General features: G+C 41.0%; 1 protein-coding gene across 2 annotated transcripts in view; it reads right to left on the minus strand.

Moving 5' to 3' along the window:
- Positions 1-9442, minus strand: part of LOC109044113 (protein amalgam) — a 381462-nt gene extending 372020 nt beyond the window's left edge. The window contains exon 1 of one of the 2 annotated variants that reach the window (XM_072302681.1): positions 9163-9442. Coding sequence is in view for 1 of the 2 variants with exons in the window: in XM_072302677.1 (XP_072158778.1) it covers positions 9163-9223 (61 nt within the window). In the remaining variant the exon portion in view is untranslated. The remainder of the gene's footprint in view (positions 1-9162) is intronic. The other variant, XM_072302677.1, reaches the window with a different exon arrangement.
- Positions 9443-18856: the final 9414 nt, after the last annotated feature.

Raw genomic sequence — 18856 nt, forward strand, 5'->3', positions numbered from 1 at the left:
ACCTGAATTCCCTTTTTTACGGTGCCCTTTTATGTTTTGTTTGTTTTATTTCGAGGGAGCGAGGCGATAAAACCGGGAGATAATCGCCGACCCGGTTCCATTCATCCCGCGCCAGGTAAAACTAAAGATTCGGGACGTCTTGCGGTGAGCCAAATTTGGAGACGACATCGACATGTGGCCGAAGGGACAAACAAATCGTAAAAGCAGCTACGGTGTCTCCTCCCAGTTCCCATGACGGGGGACGGGAATTGACGGAATTCGGCAGGAATTGCAGGATGAAAGCTGACATGGATTAGATTTTGCAATGAGGAACCACTATTTCTCGCTCATTTTAGAAATAACATATATAGGTTTCCCTATGCAGTTATGCATTTTTATGGAAAAGCCAGAGATGGTGGTTCTTGTGTAAAATGTAATCCGTATGTGGGCGTAGGGATAGGGATCAGTCGATGATCAAACCTGAGGAATTCAATTTTGCGAGGATTCCGAAAATTCCTGGGAGAGTTTGCATGTAAGAGAGAACTGATACGATGTGTACGGAGAAAGAACATATGTACAGAGAAAGAACACTGTGCGGACCTCTGAATGTTGAGGAATTTCTTGCAATAGAATACAGATTCCCTGGAAAGCTTTTGGAGTTATCCTTTCAATTCTTCGAAGAATTTTACGCACAAAAAAGAAATTGGCATTTTTGAAAATTTTACGGAATAATTAACGCACCTTTTCTTAAAAATCATTTTTTTATTCGACCAAATTTAGGAGGGAGGCTGAAAGTTCTTCGCCTTCACTTAAGGAGGCAGCCCTCGAATTTTAACAACCTCTAGGCGATCTAGTTGCCTTCATATGGCTGTCCACATAAGAATGTCCTAAAATTGAAGGGGCTGTTATTTATTCTCTATTATGCACTCCAGGATCTACTACAGTATAGAATTGATCACGAGAACAATTTTTTTTATTTCATTCTTCAAATCGTGTTGTATTCTTTGAACACAGCCGCGACTCCTTCAAAACTCTCTTCCATCCCTAACACGCGATTTTTACTTTTCGGTAATGATTTGTGATCATGTTCACGGATCCAGTCCTTGGACAACAGCATCCCTCTCATCCATTACCTATCACCCGTTTCTCAAAACGCTTTTAAAGCTCCTCAAAAATCGATATAGGGTACACTAACAATGTCCTGTAAATCCAAACCCCTGCCGCCCCTATCAAACGACCCGTATCGGCACGGACACATCGTGCACCGTTGCCGAATCCCCACGAAATCAATACAAAACGCAACGAATCCCTTCATATAACTGGCAACGCTGTCGTTTGATTGGCGCGATAAATAACCGGCCGGAATTGGCGTGTTTTCGCGGAGTCAATCGAGTCGTGCGGTCGAGTGTTTGTATTTGCGGTGGTCGATCTTAAATTCTTAAACAACGATGATTACAATGACGAATACGGTCACGCTTGCCTAGGTCCTTTTAGGGGCTCGGCCGCCCCTAAATCTCCGCAGCATCCCTGGCTCCGGAGGGGTTGCGACACAATAAGGGGTAATTAAGAACTAGCTACTGTTATTCTCAACCCCCCGACGCGACACGACGTCGCTGTCAAAACAACGCAAGACAGCAGTATGTGAGCCTCGGAACGGAATTTACAGCGTGTTGACTACGGGTCACGTTAGTTGCACTTACGACTGTCTCGCGTGGCACGGCAATGGATTTCTGTTTGGGGCAGGTCGGCGGGCCCAGGGACCCCACAGAGCCGCAGCTTTTTCCCGTCAGCTTAATGACTTATCATCATTCAGACGACGTGTTTGAATTTCTGGCGGGATGTTTTGTTTCTGTAATTGTGTGTCGAAGAACAAGGGTTTAATGGGATTCCGGTCGCGCTGCGCGCCTGCGAGTGTTGTTGGAGCCGCGTGGATGCGTTTCTCAGACGTATCCTCCAAATGGTGCAGTGGAATGATCGAAATTCAAAGTTCGCGTGAGGTAAGTTCAAGGTGTCATAGATTTCAACGAAAAAAATATATATATAATTTTTTCTCTGGCGATTCTTAACTTTTTCGATTGACTATGTGGATGTGTATCGAAAAAATGGATACACTGGTAAAAAAGTAGCTTGGATCAAGAGTCCAGACTCTTAAAAAGCATTGAAGAGAAAAAATACTCTTGATTCAATCGGATTTTTCCTTGAATCGAAGAGCCAAGCCTCTCGATTTAAGCGGATTTCCATTTGAATCAAGAGTATTTTTTCTTGTCAATGTTTTTAATAATCTAGACTCTAGATCCAAGCTACTTGTTTACCAGTGTAGAATGTGCTATTGAGTTCGTTAAAATTTTAGGGCTAAATTTGAGCTATTGATTTTGAAACGAACAGCCTCGAGATTCTCAGCTATCCGTTGATGTCAACATTTTCCGGGGCAAAAATGACCGCCATTCTCACTTTTTCGACACCGTGGACATGCATCGAAAAAATGGGTAAAAGGTAGTGTTGACTTGGTTAAAATTTCAAGGCAAAATTGAAGGTATTGGGTTTGAAGTAGACCTCAATTCTCGGCTATCTGTAAAAATTTCCTGAAGTCTTCGGTCAGACAATTGAAAATTAGAAATATGGTAGAACAACTTATTTAATGAAAAAATTTGAATAGAGAGAGCTTGTAAAAGTGAATCTTCGTGGATTGACAGAATCTCCCGAAGAGATGCTCCGTTTTTCCGGGAGACCGCGGAATCCACTGAATGTGGTTAAAATATCATGACGGGAGAAACTATTCTTAAAATTTAGAGCTGGTTTTAGCGAAACAAAATGCAAAGTCAACATTTTCGGCACGAACTCAAGTTTTTAAAGCTAAACGCCGTTTTAAATTCACAATGCTGTATCACGAAAACCAGCTTTGAACTCCAGCTAAAATTTTCACCAAAAGCTTATCCCAGCAAGAGGTTCATTTGAACCACAATTTAATTAAGTCCGCGGTGTCTCGAAAAAGCGGGAAACTTTAGGGAAGGCTGTTAATGGTTTAAAAAGCACACTCTGGCAACTTAGAGGGGATGATGTGCTTGATTTGACGGTCTGGTTGACTTGCCCGTGTTTATCTTGCGTGGAGCATCTCTGGTGGGCTCGTTGGGCTCCAGGATGGAGCCCCGTCTGGTGCACTGCCGTGCTAAGGAAAAACGCCGTATGAACCTTCAGACGTTGCCAAGTTCCCTCTGATAAATCACGAATTTCCTAGTAAACTTAGGAATATTTTTCTTCAAATTTTTCAGACAATTTTGTTCGCCATTGAATCTCAAATATCTGAAAATTCCAAGAAAAATACGCATAACTTCTCTCAAAAATAAACATTTTATAGAAGGAAATCTGGCAACTCTCGAATGTTCATACAGCGTTCTTCCTTAGCAGGGTAGTGCATGAGGAAACATCACGTGAAAATCGAAGGGAAATGCACGGGAATGAAGGGAACGTTTGATGCAATTGTATCAACAGCGAGCATTCCCTCCTCTTCGGGAAGCGGTGAAAGCATGGGACTCCGTTGCTGAGCCGAGGCGGCCAATTGTTTTCGTTTGTCCTTCACACTACAATGTGAAGCTCTGTGCTCATAGAAATTTCTCCCCGGCCAACATATTAGTCAAGCTCGAAAGAAAACAGTCGTGCCGGTAACGACGGCCCTAAAGTTATTGCTGGAATAACAACTTGGGTTGTCGATCTTGGAGAGAGAAAATATTCAAAACCTCTCGGTTAATGTGACAGTGACTTGTTTCAAAATTGTTCCAAACTGATTCCGGCACTGAAAAAAAACTCCGGTCGTGGAAGCCGCACTTTCGGGCTCTATAGACATAGCGTCCGCGTTCCTGGCTCAGAGGCCGAAAGTTCCGGGCGTAGTAGTCAGAGCAGTCGAAGATACGCCTCCAGCACCTGGGACTTTCGGTCCTCTGAGCCCGGAACGGACGGTACGTTTATATAGCTCGTAACTTATTTCAAGCGGAATGAGAAATACCAATCTTTAGGTCTGAAACGTAAATCGACGGTGAAACTCCAAAGTCAAGTATCTTTGCGTTTTGAAAATCTCCGCTCCTATTCCATTTTTCTTGAAGGAGAACAAATAAATTCATACCGCGAAGTTTTTTCAGAATTAACTTCGCAGAGAGAGGAACAATCACGGAGGTTTATTTAAGAATTGACGTAGAGTAGTTCTTCATTTAAAAATAAAGTGTGACGAGGAGACTACAACGTCGCAAACCGAGATACATGGTTTTGAAAGTTTCACCATCGAAATACAACTTCAGAACACAGAATATGTAAACGGAAGCATTAGTCTTCGCTCTCTGCACGTACCCAACCAATAAGGGTGAGTAAGTAAGAGCCTACCCATTTGATTTGCAGTTCAAACTTCAAAGTACGTAATGTCTGATAAAAACACGAGGAAAAAAGCTGTTTGGAATTCAAAGGACGGGTTCATCACACCAAACTTTCACCTCTGGGTTCTCTCGTACGAGCAAAAATCAACAGCTGAAAGAAAATTTCGCCTGCACGCGTTCGCCGCGTTTCGTGTCAAAACCAAGAGAGGAGGCCTGGAAAAATTACGGAATTTCAAGGTTCAGAGGAGAAAAACAGAACCCGTGTCGGTGCATGCATTGAACGAACTCTGATCCCGCAGATTTCGGCTTGCGTGCTCGACCGGTTTTCGGTGAATTTTTTATTCTCCTTTTTTCGTTGTCTCCTTTTCAAACCGACCAAGTATTCGTTGCCTCATGGAAATAAGGGATAAAATGGACCGCGTTTAGCAGAAAGGATCCAAGCCACATCGGTTACTGTCAAATTTAACTGAACAATTTAATTTTCTACAAGAGAGCGTTTATGCGGATTCCTTAGAAAATTTTAAGGAATTTGCCTCGTACTATGCAAAAAATTCAGCGACATTTGCACAAAAATCCGCACAACCGTTTTCATATAAAAAAATTGAATTGCGCAATTGAATTTGGCAATAGCTGATGCGGCTTGGTTCCTTTCTGCTAAACGTTATCCATAAAATAACGGTCGCGTTAGTCTCTCGTTCGACTTACGAATCGGAACAATAAGTCGCGCTTTCGCAAAAATGCCCGTAAAAGTGCATAATTCCAAGCGAAAAAGACCGTTCATTTGGAGAAAGTAAACCGAACCAGTTCTGATTTGGTTGCTTCACCTAATCTGCTTACGGATTTGAGGACGGTGAAAAAACTGCCTTTGGCTTGGTCTTTCGCGAGATATGTGTTTGTGTCGGGCTGTTGCAAAAGTTGAAGCTTCAATATTCTAACTGTGATTGGACGGCATTAGTCGGGATAAGCTCAAATGCATTTCATGTTCGCCTGCATATCTCACGTGGGTTAATTCTTTGACAAAGAACTAAACAATATGACATCTTGAAACTTTCAGTGAATTTTCCCCTGGTTATATGAAAAAGTATAAGTACTCGAAATATTTTGGGACAAATTTGGTTTATTTTCCTTGTGGGTGAAAAAAAGAAAAAGAAAATGAAGAAATAAAACAGGAGAGGAAATCAAGGAACGCCTCATGTGTGTATTGTTAGGCTGATTTTAGTTAATTTTGTCAATTAAGATTTGCTCTCTGAATAGGACATTTACAGCTCAACAGAGCCGATATCTAAAAGAGGCAAGAATAATAGTTGGGAACCCAAAAATTGGAATAAAGCATGATGTTAGACAAAATACTTCGAAACAAAAAATCTAACAACTCCAAATTTGAAGGCCCCACTCTGGAGTTATCAGGGTACAGGTGCTATTCGAAGCTTTCGTGCTCTAGTGCATGGAAACGAGCGGAGATAGGCTTAATAAGGTCGTGATGTCTCGAAAAACCGAGGTTCGAGTTAATTTGGAAGCCGCCGACCAGATGATAACCTCGATAACATACCAGCACCAGTAGGAAAGATGGTTAGTGATACCAGTCGCTCGGAGGAAATTAAAAAAGGTGCAACGTTCACAGCCACCCGAACGGGGGGAAATTAAATGGATGTTGAGGTCTTGTGGCGTGTAATTTGTCATGCAAATGCAACCCTAATTTAATCTAACTCACAGCGGTATCCCCGATAAAAAAAGGCTGGAATACCCCTGCACTCCAGGTCTGGATGCAGTTTAATCCTTTTTAGGTTTCGGAGGGGTGACGAGGGCAACGACCAATTTGTTGCCTTAGCCGGAGAGGTTCTTAACGCCACTTCTCGCGCAAGGCAAGGGAGAGTGCGCTGGAAATCATTAATAATTCACTAAATACTTTTTGTGTGGAGGGAATGCAGGCTCCTCGCTAAGATAAATACGGTGCTGGTGAAGATATATGTCGGGATTTGACGATGAAAGCACTCGCGGCCGCGAGAGGTTAAGGTAGCATCGCGGCCAGGTATAAAGGTTGGAAGGTCTCAACCGGTGTCAGGAATTGCTCGGAGGTATTCTGCCGTGCCAAGGAAAAACGCCGTATGAACCTTCAGGCGTTGCCAAATTTCCTTTGATAAAACACGGATTTCCTGGTAAACTTATGAATATTTTCCTTCCAATTTTTCAGATAATTTTGTTCGTATTTTGATCTAAAGCTCCTGAAAGTTTCGAGGAAAAATATTCATAATTTTCCTCAAAAATGAACAATTTATCAAAGGAGATTTGGCAACTCTCGAATGTTCATAAGACGTTCTTCCTTAGCACGGCAGTAAAGGTGAAGTTCAACTCGTGTCAGATCGCTCGAGGCATCCGCTCCTTTCATGCCACCCCGAGCAAAAAATCGCGTATCTGCAATAGATTCTTATGGGAGGAACGCGGGTATATCCGGCGCGAAGGACCATGAATGTGCTCTGTTGCGCTAGGCTAAAACCACCTTTCTGCATGGTGTTTCCAAAGAGATTTGGGTGATTCTTGGTTGGGGCGGGAGTTAACATCCGCTGGGGCTCCGGCCCAGAGCATATTTCTGGATGAAGTTGAAGGGCTCTTCATCTTCCGCGCGATCTGCCTTCGCATCCTCCTGTCAGCAGTGGCAATTTTGCAAGTTGGCAACGCTATTTTTCCTCCGTTTAAATCCATTGAAAATATCGATTTGAGGCGAGGTAAGCTGCTCAACAAGAATCGATTGTTTTACATATATTTAAATGGAAGAAAAACAGTGTTGACAACTTTCAAAGATCTCTTGGAGATTCCTGCTCACGCTCCTACCACTCAAATTGGAGCTGATTGGAGAATTTTTTGCGTGCAGTAAACCGTCGAACTGAAGTTCACTTGTGACGTCGCGTTCAGATATTTAACATGAAAACGGCTTTCAGTGGAAACGAATTGCGTCAGTTGCAAATAGAATGATGGCGGACGCTAAATGATTACCCCTCGAGATTGAGATATAAGTCGTTCCACAGAAAAGGCACATGTCTAAGAAGCCAGATAAAAAAATTGCACTTTAATTTTTCAATTTTAAATCTTTCGGAAGAATACTCCGGAACGTGGAAGCTTCCGATATCGTATTATCGTATCTACATGGTACCTAACTCACGGCCGAAAGCTCTATATTTTCTACACCGTCGAAGTGTCAAGTCAGTGGCAACTATAACTGCACTGGGGCTTCAATAAAGACTTGGGTTTGAAAAAAGGAATTATTTTCCGAGGTTGAAACAGTTGGCTTTTCCAACAGTGAACTCGCTCATAGACGAGAGTTGACTTCTACTTGGAACCGTAAAATAAAATAAGGAAATACATTTGTTTCTTAAAAAAAAAAAAAAAAAAAAAAAAAAGTATGGGTTGATTATAAGCGGCGATAAACTGTTCGATAATTTATCTTACGAGTACGACATGTTGTAATGATAAAGTCGTAGGAAGCCACTAGGTTCTCAACGACAACAGCCTGGTGATCCGCTTATCTGAAGAGCTGGGATTAAAAAAATTGATTTCTTATTCCATTACACCGTTAAACAGAGGAAGGAGATTAATAGTTTCGAGAATACTGGTAGACGCCGTAAAGTTTACAACCGGAGATAAGGTGGTTGGGGATTAAGTAGGAACAAAAATAGTTAAGGGCAAGTTTGGTCTTACACTTCGATGCCCACTTCATGAGTCTAAGTAGCCTGATTGACGTGATCGACAGGAAGAAGTAGTGGCGCCTGGAGCTGCGATTTTTCACGGATTTGCCGAAAAATAAGGTTGAGTTAGGCACGATATTAATTGTAATTACTTTAGTGTTTATTTCTTTTTTATTTTATTGATTCAGCTTACACATTTTACTGGCAATACCGGCTCGTGAGTCGCGGCGTCGAGAATTCTGCCGAGCGAAGAAAGAACGCCGTATGAGCATTTGAGAGTTGCCTTGCCCCAGATAAAACACTTCTGCATGAGAAAAGCTGTACATTTTTCCCCTTGAAACTGTCAGATATTTTTACTAAATTACAAACAAAATCAACCGAAAAATTAGAGCAGGACAAAATATCCACGATTTTCCCAGTAAATTCGTTCATTATAGGAGGAAATATGGCAACGTCTGAAAGTTCATACGGACTTTTTCCTTAGTGCGGAAGACTTAAGTTGTTCGGACGATGTAAATAATCGATACAGTAATCGCTAATGCGGTTTAGTGACTTCCTACTTAAACGAAATGGGATGAATGGGAACCTCAAACGATTTTTAAGTAACAATAAGTTGAATTTTTTCGTTTGAAAAATATGTCGTGGGGTTTTGAAAAAGGTGACAAAATCATACTTATTGCGAGTGGACAGAAAAATAAAAAAATAACCTGCAGATCTCGAAGGAAAATAGCTGCGAAGTTTCCATGGTACTTATCAAAACTTGGTATTCGTTTTAAAAAAAAAAAAAGTGGAGGATCAGTTTTTTTCAGAATCACGAGCACAACAATGCAAAGAAAAGTTGGAAAAGTAAAGCGCAACTTCAATGCAAAGTGCTGAATCTGCGACAAATTGCGCAATATTCGGCGATGAAGTCATTTCTGCTAACGTATGGATGCGAAATGCGAAAACGGTCATCTTCGGTCTCGCGCCGGCGAAAAACACCGGCTTTTCAAAAAACGGATTTACCAGACCGAAAAAGATGCACAAGTGGATACGGCGTGGAATCAGACGATACAATATCATTACTTTTGAAGACCAAAGGCATTGCCTACAGTCCCGGCGAAAAAAAGATGAACATTAAAGTGCGAAAGTATTTTAATAACCTGATTCGATGAAGAGGAGCGCGAAGAGTAATCCAAGGGTAATCGTGGTGAAGCACTTCATTGTCACAAATTCACTTCACAGAAAATAATCCAAAGAGGCGGTGAAAAACACAGGGCACGGGATCAACTACGATGAAGGAACTTCAAAATATCGCAAACACACCACTCGGGACGTACCACCGGGATCGCGAACTGAGAGTTGGACGGACGCACGGGACTGACGCGGGTTTGAATACCACGGACACTGCAGCGAAGCAACTGCCGAAGCCGGCAACCAGAGCGCGGCAGTTTCCTTTCGCTGCCGCGGCGGAGCCTCGGCGCATGCGCAATGCGCAGCGCGGATACCCGCGTTCATTCATCCGCGCCAGTTTTCGGTTTTACGGCGGGAAAATCTCCCCTCTCCCCCATCCTGAAACCGTAAGATTCTGACATTCCGTCTTATTATGGGATAAGGCGGATTAACGCATTTTCAACGTGTTAGTGGAACTTGTTCGCTTACAGGTGGATTTCATTGAGATAAAATTCTGGGGCTGAAGAATAATTTATTGGCTTTCTTGGCGTCCTCCTACTCCTCCTTCTTTTTTCTCCTCCTCCTCCATCTTCCTCTTCTTCTTCTTCTCCATCTTTTCTCCCCCTTCTCCTTCCGCGTGGAGGAACGTAACTTATCTCGACGGTGTGAAATTTTTGAGTCGCTAATTAGACGGAGAAACAGATGAGGATTTCTTACTAAAAATTGCATTGATTTCTCGTATGATTATGCAGTGAAGTCAGCTGAATTTTAGATGCAAACTGCGGAATTGCACAGTTACATTCTTAAAGAAAGAAAAAAATTGAATTAATTTAGTCCACTTCACAACTAAGGAATAGAGCTAGTTTCCTTCATTTAAAAAAGACGAATTATTTTTTCTTCTTTCTCTTCCCGCTAAGTATCTCAATCTCCTACTTCTTCTTCTTCCTCCTCCTGCTTCTTCTTCCTCCTCCTACTCCTCCTTCTTGTTTTCCTCCTCCTCCTTCTTCCTCTTCTTCTTCTTCTCCATATTTTCTCTCCGCTCCTCCTTCTTCTCATTCCCCTCTTTCTCCTCTTCCTCTTCTCATCCTTCATCCTGTCCTTTCCCTTCTCCTGCTTCTGCTCTTATCTCTCCTCGGAAATAATTGGTCTCTGGACGAAGCGGCGGACTAGCGTACTCAGTTCTCCTTCAAATCGTAGGTATGCAATTTGGGCTACTTAGAAGTTAAAATAGTTGTATCCTACGTTTCGACCTGCCAGCGCACTTCCTTTCCCTCCATGTTGCCGGTATGCAATTTGAGCTAATCGGAAGTTAAAATAGTTGTATGATACGTCTCGGCTCCGCAGCGCGGAATTTAACAAACAGCGGAGGCATTGTAGGAAATTCACTTTTTTGCAGTATATATATCAGTATAGCTAAGAGCAGTAAGGTCGTAATCACATTTCTCCATTTCAAAAAATCACGAGAAAACGGCTCAGAAGCGGACCCAAGGTGTCGGATGCAATTTGCAATTTTTTGCAGTTATGTATTCTCTGTACATTTTTAAGCGTCTACTATTGTTTTCACCCACATGCATTGAGTCCTTTTTAAGCATACTGAGAATATGAATGACTTGACTTTTCTAAAAATGTTACCTCTGTTGATACAAGCGACCAATATTTAGTCTATTCATGCTCTATTTTGAAAATTTCGATTCAACTGAGACATCCAAGCATTACACTGAAATAAACCAGAATTGTTGATTCTTAGCTGTGCCCGTGCATTAGTCAAGCCTTTACGTGTCAGAGAACAAAAATAGTTGACAATAATAGATGCCCGAAGCTCATGGTGCAATTAATCGCAACCGTTTGGTCTTAGTCATTAGAGGGAGGAAGCATTTCCACATTGCGGTCAGATGCCAAGCCCCCTCGCGCGTCACGCGTCACTTTTAGCAAGAAGATCAGCGGCGTTTTCGCTGCCAAAAAGTGACCGTTTTCAAGAGCATGATTCACCTCATCAGAAGCGCCACAAATGGACCTCACGTAAGCCGGAGCGTTTCAGCGAGTGATGTCATCGCTTGCACAAGGTGCACGACGTGCTAATAGAATCTGATTATTTATTTTCACGCACAGAGCGCATCGAACAGGATTGCCGGAATCAGCGAAACGTCCAACTCCTCATCGCCTCATCTGCCGTGCTAAGGAAGAGCGCCGTATAAACATTCGAGAGTTGCCAAATTTCCTTGGATAAAATATTCATTTTTGAGGAAAACTATGAATATTTTTCCTTGAAATTTTCAGACTTTTGAGATCTAAGTACAAACAAAATTATCTGAGAAATTGGCAGAAAAAGATTTAAGAATTTTCCTGAAAATTAGTGATTTACTAGAGGCAATTTGGCAACGCCTGGAGGCTCCTACGCGTTTTCCCTTAGTGCATTACTGCCGTGCTAAGGAAGAACGCCGTACGAACTTTCAGGAGTTGCCAAATTTCCATATATAAAACACGAATTTCCTGGCAAATTTATGAATATTTTTCTTCCAATTTTTCTGATAATGTTGTTTGCAATTTCAACTAAAGTTCCTGAAAATTTCAAGGACAAATTTTCATAACTTTTCTCAAAAGTAAACATTTTATTGATGAAAATCTGGCAACTCTCGAATGTTCATACGGCGTTCTTCCTTAGCACGGAAGATTAGTCATCGTTGAGGTTTGGTGTTGGCAACATTGGTTTGGATGATGTGGATCTGCGTGCAAACTTCGTCGCTCCTATGACTTAAGGGCGTATCTAATTTTCCACGTGATCCCTGTCTCCCATACAACTCCCTGCTTTCCAGGGCTCAATCGGAAATCGGGATACGCCCTTACGTCAGAGGGGCGACGACTTGTCGTCTGCGTGCGTGGATATTTATTGCCAACTGCGGAAACGAACTTCACGACCTGACGGCGAGCCTAGTTTTGCCCTGCGGTAATTAATAAATTAACGGACAATGAATGGCGGCGGGGTCTTGGGGTGTAAGGGTTCTGCGGCGCATGTTTTCCGAGTTCCTAGTCGTACCTCCCTCCCTCCCTCCCTCACGAAAATTAATTGCTTATAGTGTTTGAACATACGTCCATTTCCTGAGATTTCATATCATGCTTAAATTTTTTTCATTCACTGGAATTCACATCTATGGGCATCTCCACTTGATTTTTTTCCGGTTTTTTTATCTGTGGTGCACTCTCCAACAAGAACAGAGGTCCTTGTAACGAGAGGCATTGATTTGAGATCCCGTGAATCGCGCTCTGCGTGAAATGCAGCGGGAAACATGTTTTGAAAGGTGGTTGTACTTGAGTAGAACTGAATCTATGCTTAGCGTTAAATTAAATGTACCACTAGACAAGTAAACATAGTCTGAAGTAGAAAAACGTTGCGTAGTTTTCTCCTCGAAATATTACGAGGAAAACACTTCACACGACGGGAAGTTATGAAATCAGCTCTTGGGTGAGATTAACAGGTGTTTTTAACACAGATCACATGTTACAGTGATTACAGAAAAATAATCCACTTGCGTCCAAAATTATTGTAATAAAGAAGGGGTATCAATACAAGACTTTTTGGGCCCACCCTCAACTCTACAAGTTTTTCTTGTCGAGAGTCTATATTTTACGAAATATGCCCACTCGCACGAGTGGGCAAGCGCTTCAGATCTCATTCTTCCGCAAATATGGCTTTGAAAAGAAGTGTAGTTAGTAACGATTAAGGTGTATTGATAAGAGCCGTTTTTTGGCCCACCCCAGCTGTACTTCATCAACTCTACACTTGTTTTCCCATTGCGGGTCTATATTTTACAAAATGCATCATTATTTGATCAATTTCGGTCTCACTTCGGGTCTGATTGTGGCCTTAACGTGGCTCTGAAGGCCGTTTTTCGCTGAAAATGTGAGTTTTGCGAGTTTGCTGTCGAATGCCGACAAATCCGCATTTTTCAAAAATCGTACTTTAGACCAATTTTTAGGCCAAAACCAGACCTTAAAAGAGGCTTAAAATGACCAAATTATTATCCATTTTGTAAAATATAGACCCGCGATGAGCAAAAAATCGTATAATTAACGAAGTTCAGCTATATGTTGGGTCCAAAACGGTCTTTATTGATACCCCTATAGAGAATTTACAGGTGTCTTAAATTTTGTGAATTTTACCTTCAAAATTATACTACTAGGAAAACTGAGTACGAGGATATCCTTGGTTTCTTAGTTGAACAATTACTGGACGAAATATGACAAAATCACCTAAACTTCTAAAATACATGTGTTTAAATGGAGGAGGCCGCCTGATGACATCATATTTTCTCTTTTTTAAATCTATTTTTCTCCAATTTCCCATGTCAGAAAAAAATTGTGAAAAATACTGCGAACTCAGCTCATTAAGCACTCTCAGATGAAGCAATACAATTTTTGTGTACAAATTTCTAATTGGTGCTAACTGATCTTCTTTTCTTGCGTGTGCATCGGAAAATCCACATTTGCGGAGAAACCAGCTCTGAAGCGCTTGCATACTCGTGCATGATGGAGCACATTTAAAACGGACACGTTACCTTCAACGGATATTCGTTTAAACATGACTCAAGCCACGATGGAATACACGCTTACATAGTATGATTAACTCAACTTCACACATGTGGGATGCCCATTTCACACCTGCACCCCATATTAACACTTTTCCCTGGAGTGACGATGGCTCTGATTCTCATTCATACCTGAACCGTAGTTAACTCTAATTTAAAGAGACGAGAAACCTGTTCAAACAAAAGCTCATTTTGTAATTTTGTAAGCCCCCGTCCTAGGAGGAGCGTCACCGTAGTTTGATTTTCAAGTTCGGTTGCACTTGTTTTCGACGTGCATGTGCTCTGCCGTGCCAAGGAAGAACGTCGTATGAGCCATCAGACGTTGCCACATTGCTGTTCGTTAAAATTCGAATTTTCAGAGAAATCCGTAAACATTTTTCCTCCATTTTTCCGGAGAATTTATTCGCTATTAGATTTAAATTATCTGGAAATTTTAAGGAACATATTTGTAACTATCATCGAAAATAAACATTTTATCGATGGAAATTTGGCAACTTTCGAATGTAGATACGGCAATCTTCCTGAGTATGGTGGTATTCGTAAGTTTATGTAGACATAAACGACCACACTGAAAAAAAAAAAACCACATCGTATCTAGACTTCCAGAGTCCAGACTCTTGAAAACATTGACAAGAAAAAATACTCTTGATTCAATCAGATTTAAGCTTAAATCAAAAGTAAATCCGCTCAAATTAAGAGGCTTGGTCTTGATTTTAGCAAAAATCCGATTGAATCAAGAGTATTTTTTCTTGTCGATGTTTTTAAAAGTCTGGACTCTAGAGACAATGTGTTTTTTTTTTTTTTCCAGTGCATAAAATAACCCGCATAGTTTTTCGTACCTGATTTTTTTTCGTTTTTGAACTGTCAGATCTCAAATTGTATAAATCTTCACATTGTATCTCGCCAACTCGACTTTTATTATGTGTCGGAAATTACCAAAAAATGCATAACATGTTGAATCAGTTTAAAATTTCAACATTAAAAGCTCGCTCTCAACTTTACGGCTGTTGCCAACCAGCTCATAGAGCAAGTCTTTCATCAGCATTCAATACATTTTACAATAAGTTCAATCGAATTTGATGGCTCCCAAGTCAACATTTAGATTTAATTCTAGGTGGGACAAGCTGCTTCACCTGGAATCAATTTGGTTCATGCATCTAAGTGGAGGAAACCGAGTGTGTCAACTTCCGGAAATTGCTAATGGTGATGACGGCGGGTGCCGGTATAATTTTATGTCTCCTCGTGCAATGCAGTGAAAACAAAGTCCTTAGAATGGAATGACGGTGTCAGCTTAAAACTGCAAGGGCTATTTTCATTAGCTCAAGTGTTTCGTGTCAACCTGCCGATAATTCACCGACATAAATCTATGAACGAAATTAGGAGCATCGACTCAAAAGTAGAGCTGCAAAATTACGGTGCATATTGTACATTGGAATGTACAGTATATGTACATGACCTATTTTCACGCCAAAGAACTTCGCTCTAATGCTTCGGGTACGGGCTCAACTAATGACTCACGCCATATTGCATTTTACTAATGTACAGGTCGATCCGAGCGGGAAATGAATATAAAACTCAATTAAGAGCGCGCTAGTTTACACCCTCTTCCGCTGCGCCCTTTAATCTACTAAATGCTGCGCTAATACACTTGATAATTAAAATTAAGTGTTCCAGCTCAGGATCAAGTTGGTAGAAACGCTGGCATCTTTAAATATCTACACTGGAAAAAAAAAGAATCTTAAATTTGCCGCCAAGAAGTATTTCTTCTCAAATCAAGAATTTTGCTGGTTAATATAAGCTACTTTTTTGCTTAACCCAAGCATTATTTTTCTTGAATCAAGAAAAAGTCAGCTTAAAGCAAGATAAAGAAAATTCTTGGCGGCAAATTCAAGAATTATCATGCTTGATCCAAGCTACTTTTTTTTTTCAGTGTAGTCAGATTCTTTTCGTCGATCGAGATAAATAAGAAAGAAAGGTTTAGCTGTGCGATAAAATATTAAATTTCCACGGGTGACAGAACACTCTGTTCCTGATACGCGAAAGATTTTCTTTTTGCAGTTACAGCACGTTCCTGTTGTTAGTAGTACCTTGACATCGAAGAAAGGTACGGTTGAGTGGAAATGGACTCTGCATTTTGCAATTTGGAACTACGATATCTGGCTCGGTTTGGAGAGGATGTATGTACCATTAGTTTTCCTACGCACATGATTGTTTTTACGGATGGGCTGAAAATTTTAGTTCCTACTTGCAAAATATAGTCCAGATGAACACTGCTAAATTGCTGAGCACGATATTGGTTCTAGTAGCCAATTACACCAAAGATGATTTTTTTTAAGGAAAAATATTAAACATAATTTCTTGGAAACTGCCTTGATTTTTTTTCTCCGTCAGCAGAATATTTTGTACAAATGTCGAGCTATAAAATTGGCTCGTTTCTCTACGTTATAGTAAAATGAGAGTGTAAATTTTAAAACATCGCGATGGAGATACGTAGTTTTGCTCTGTGTCCATAAATATGGTCGCACAGCCTGCAGTGCGACCTAGTAGACGAGACCTAGGATACAACAATTTTTATTGGATAACTATAGAAATAGTTAAAAGACTCGGAATATGAAAATATGATCATGAAAAGGTTTTATTTATTGTGAACTGCTTCAACTCTCATTTGATGAGTGTTCCATTGCATAAGAGTGTAATCGGCAATGGGGATGTTGCATGAATGCATGTGTGCGGAATTTGCGATTTGACTGTTGATTCTTATGTGATAGTTCGCGAGAAATACGATGGTACCACTGGTTTTCTCTGAAATCAACTCCCAAGCTCAAAAAAAGCTCTCAAGTTGAGGCCAAAATGGAGGGTATATCCCATCCTATCCTGAGAGTCCACCTCTACATCAAGACAAACTCTACATGCTAAGATAGAGAGCAAATACAATAGCATGGTTGCCGTGTTTTCAGTTTTAGAGTCCCCAAATAAAGTGGCAGCCCTGTCAATGTATTTGCTCCCTATCTTTGCACGGAGAGTTTGTCTTGATGTAGAGGTGGACTCTCAGGATAGCGTGGGATATCCCCTTCATTTTGGTCTCAACTTGAGAGCTTTTTTGAGCTTGGGAGTTGATTCCAGAGAAAACCAGTGGCACCGTCATCGTATTTCTCGCGAACTTTTACATAAGAATCAACAGTAAAATCGCAAATTCCTCACACACGCAACATCTCCATCGAACGCGATGTTACCATCATTACGAGCACACCTCATCTTTCCCACACGCCTCTAATTCCATTTAGCATAAATAGGTCCAATTAACCCCTTAAAAATGGCAAGGCAGGAGGGATATTTCAAAAATAGACCCCTCCGGTCTGACGTTTGACGGAGAGTGATTCCCGCGGCGAGATGAGAAAATTCGCGGGCGCGAGTCGCGCGTTGAGGTAGCTCGTGGCTCGGAGGCTATTAAACTTTTTCCGCGCTTGGATTGAGACTCATGAAAAGGTTGTCAATGAAACGAAACAGAGTTGACCTAAATAAGGCGGATATCTGAGCTCGACCTGTGAGGAAAACCAGATGCTCGCCTCCGACTCCGAGGCAGAAGCTAGCCCCAAGCCTGAGCATCGCAAAATAATGGAAACATGTGCAAAGCTCCATGCAAACGCCCCGCGTTGCCGCAATGGAACATTTTTAACTCTTGCATTTAACTAGAGAATCGTGTTTTTCGTGTTGTTATTAAGGTGATTCGATGGACGCCATATTTTGTATCAGAACGGCATGCGATATATCGCATCAATTGGTTCCATTTTTTCAGCCTCTCGTCATTTTTCTCCAATTTTGAGATCGCAATTCTGTTGTCAGGAGACTTAAGCACTCACTTACCAATTTTTACAAAGAAATTCAACGTAATAAACGTAAATTCAACGGCATGGTTTTTTTAGAGAGAAAATATCGCATTCGAGTGCAGTTTCGATATCAGTAACGAATGCGATGTTTTCTCTCTAAAAAAACCACGCCTTTATTACGTTGAATTTCTCTGTTGAAATTGGTAAGTGAGTGCTTTAGTCTCCCGAGAACAGAATTGCGATCTCAAAATTCGAGAAAAATGACCAGTAGCCGAAAAAATGGAACCAATTGATGCGATATATCGCATGCCGTTCTGACACAAAATATGGCATCCATCGAATCACCTTAAAAATAAAATTAAATGTAGGAAAATGTTTACCAAATTGAGAAAAAGCTATGGCTTATAAACCAATTGGTGGTTCATGTGGAACACCAATAACAGAATAGTAAAGGCAACGTATGTGTAATAATATACGGAAAAAAATGAAAATGCTGATTTAACATTTTTGTGGAATTAAAACGTGTCCGACATGTTTCAATGTAGATTTTACAATAAAAAAATGCTAATTTGACCAACCCCGTAGTTAAATCAGATTTCCACTATTCTGAAACTCTGAAATTCTAACATTCTGTTTATCGATCCTTTTCCATAGGTTTCAATTGCAAATCAATCGATCTATCGCAAAGCACGCCACGCCACTGAAATTGACTGAATACCTCTTGAGGTGTAAAAAATTAGAGTCGGGTATCACCACTAGTTCCTCTTTCTCCGGTGCATAGCAACCGTAAAATTTTTCAAGAAATTCAGCGCATTAAGAGAACTGAATCGTAATCATTTGGACTTGTGATTTTGAGTATTAGCGAATTTGAAGCTTCAGGCAGTGGAGTCAAAACGAAAAATTCATAGCTCTCTCATAAGATCTCTTATAATGCACAACGAGTTAACCTCGTCCTACTTGAAATTCTGATGAAAGAAAACGTTTTGAGAAGCTCGAGTCCTTACCTTGTCTAATGGACCACTCTCAGACGAAGGAAAAAAGATTACTCCGCCTCAGGTAGGTAATGGAATTTTTACTCTGTCCAGCCGGCACCACCGGACCACTCATCCAGGAATAACTGACGCACAGAAAGAGTTTACTTACTCATACACCGCGCTTGCATTCGGCATGGAATAGAAATACCCCTCAACATTCGAAGCACGAGCGGTATGGAGTATGGACGCGACTTTATGCAAAAAGTAATTACTTCTCGCCTGGAAGCTGCATATTGCACA

Source organism: Bemisia tabaci, chromosome 7 (assembly GCF_918797505.1).
Source record: "Bemisia tabaci chromosome 7, PGI_BMITA_v3".
Taxonomy (NCBI): domain Eukaryota; kingdom Metazoa; phylum Arthropoda; class Insecta; order Hemiptera; family Aleyrodidae; genus Bemisia; species Bemisia tabaci.